The sequence below is a fragment of the Nicotiana tabacum genome, chromosome 12 (genome assembly GCF_000715075.1).
Source record: "Nicotiana tabacum cultivar K326 chromosome 12, ASM71507v2, whole genome shotgun sequence".
Taxonomy (NCBI): Eukaryota; Viridiplantae; Streptophyta; class Magnoliopsida; order Solanales; family Solanaceae; genus Nicotiana; species Nicotiana tabacum.
This window is the reverse complement of record NC_134091.1, coordinates 109342983-109345206: the sequence shown is the minus strand read 5'-3', so window position 1 is coordinate 109345206 and position 2224 is coordinate 109342983. Positions and strand designations below refer to the sequence as shown.

Sequence of the window (2224 nt, the reverse complement as noted above, 5' to 3'; positions counted from 1 at the left end):
AAACTTCGATCAGAAGTTACTATCTCCGCTTTAATTTATATTTATATGGCAAAAGTTTGAACGAGCACGAAATTTAAGAAAGAAAATAAAATATATAAATATATTATAATATCTGTATAATTATAAGAATTTTAAAATTTATAATCATAAATATTTCATAATATATGTAGTTATAAATTTTTTTTAAGGATAAAATAAAAAAATTAACTTAAATTATTTTTAAATTTAAAAAGTTATCATTAATTTGAAAACGAGCTAAAATGAAAATAGTGTCACAAGCAATCAAATGTAACGTGAATTTAATGTTTCGGGAACTCTTTAAAATGTCTATCATATTGGATGCGTACTTATTTTTGAAGAATACGAAACGTAATAGTGATATTTTCGAAAATTTCGAACAACGTAAACAAAGTTTAAAGTACAACATACGCTTTGATGACACTGAAAAAACCTAAATTGCCTGTCCCTCTCTATCCCTTCCCACGTAACCCACCATCCCCTTTCAACACGAAATAACATAGCATAACACCCTATATATACACACATCAATTCTCTCTACCCACTTGCTTCAAAAGTGAATAAAAACCCATTATTGAAAAAGTAATAGTCCAATCCACGATAATGGGATTACAAAACCAATTAACCGATGTTTCTTCTGAATCTATCCCAATTTTACTCGTTACCCTTCTCGCCAACTGCGCAACTTATCTCCGTTCCCTTATTTTCGCCTTTCTTCAATTCCTCGGCTTATCTTCCCTGTTCAATCCGGTTCAAATAGACGACGCTCTATACGAAGCCGTCGGGTCCGGTTTAGCTGGTGTCGTTATGTTAGCCGAGCAGCTGAATTTGAACCGGCTGTTTTCTTATACGTTATTTGATGATCAAGGAGATGATGCGTCCGGTTCGAACTGTGTTGTTTGCTTGAACCGGTTGGGTGACGGTGACCATGTGAGGAAATTGGCCTGCTGGCATGTTTTTCACAAGGAGTGTTTTGACGGGTGGTTGGATACGTTTAATTTTAACTGTCCTATTTGCCGGTCGCCGTTGGTTTCCGATGAGCGCGTGGCATTTGCGCAGCGGCGCGTTGCTTGGGATGTGCTTGACTGGTTCTCTTTAAGGTGAATGAATGAATATACATGGCTGGCGATGATGATGATGATGACATGGAATTTCGTGATGAGGTGTTTTTTAAATACTTATTTTTTTTGTTTTAGTTTTTGGGAATTATTATTTCCAGTTTTTTTTTGAAGAGCTTGATGTGAAGTTCTTTTCCACTACTGTGAAAAAACATGTTAATTTTTGTTTGTGGTTTTTGACTGGAGTAATATTTCGTTTTGCGATTTTCCTTTTTTTCCCTTTTCTTTTGTAAAATTAGAAACGATTATGGCAGAAAGGATTATTGAGTAGTAATTGGATTTTTTTTTAATTGGCGCCATGCTATTTGAGAATAATTTTTTAACCACGTTTTTCTCTGCACTCAAAAAGGCTATTTTAAGTGCCATATATAAATGATGAAAACTTTTTCTCTAGGTGTTTTGACCAAGCTTCTTTAAAACAAAAGTAACAAATAAAATTTGTCAAATATTTGTGAAAAACCACAACCAAGTAAAGAAAATTGTTGTTTTTAATAAGAAATATATTGAGTATTCTATTTCCGTTAATTTCTTTTAGAAAAGTGCGTAGTCAATAAAGACTTTCAGTTATATGTTTGCTCTTACTTTTTCCCATAACGAACGGCTGATAAAACATTTTAGGGACAAAAGAGAATATATATGCTTTCCCTGCACAACTTTGTTAAAAAATAAAGTATAAATTTAATTCATAATTATCATTCCGATCTTGCCCAAAACAAAGGAAGAAAAAAAAAAAGAAGAGAAAAATCCTCGGTTTAGTTGCGAAATCGTGATTTTTCCCTGAGGGAAGTCAATAAGTAAATACACTGAAGAAATCAAATAAGTATTTGATTATTTTTTAGTTTAACTCTCTTATCATTTACTTATTGACAATAGCTTAACCGAGTGACAGAGTCATTAATTTTTCACTACGCGGAGTCTAAAGTAAATGCACGAAGTTATGTTTTGTTTTTTTCAGCAAGGGAAATCAATAAGTAAATACACGAAGAAATTAAGTAACTGATTATTTTTTAATTTAACTCTCTATCATTTACTTATTGACAAAAAAGGGGTCAAATTCAAATTTGGACTAAATAAGTCCCCACTAAAGA

The 2224-nt window shown here is 32.2% G+C and overlaps 1 protein-coding gene across 1 annotated transcript; it reads left to right on the top strand.

The window, feature by feature from the left end:
- The first annotated feature begins 551 nt into the window (after positions 1–551).
- LOC107785175 (E3 ubiquitin-protein ligase RHA2A-like) lies at positions 552–1337 on the top strand. Its single transcript, XM_016606417.2, has one exon. The coding sequence runs from the start codon at positions 622–624 to the stop codon at positions 1120–1122; it is 501 nt and encodes a 166-aa protein (XP_016461903.1). The 5' UTR covers positions 552–621; the 3' UTR covers positions 1123–1337.
- Positions 1338–2224: the final 887 nt, after the last annotated feature.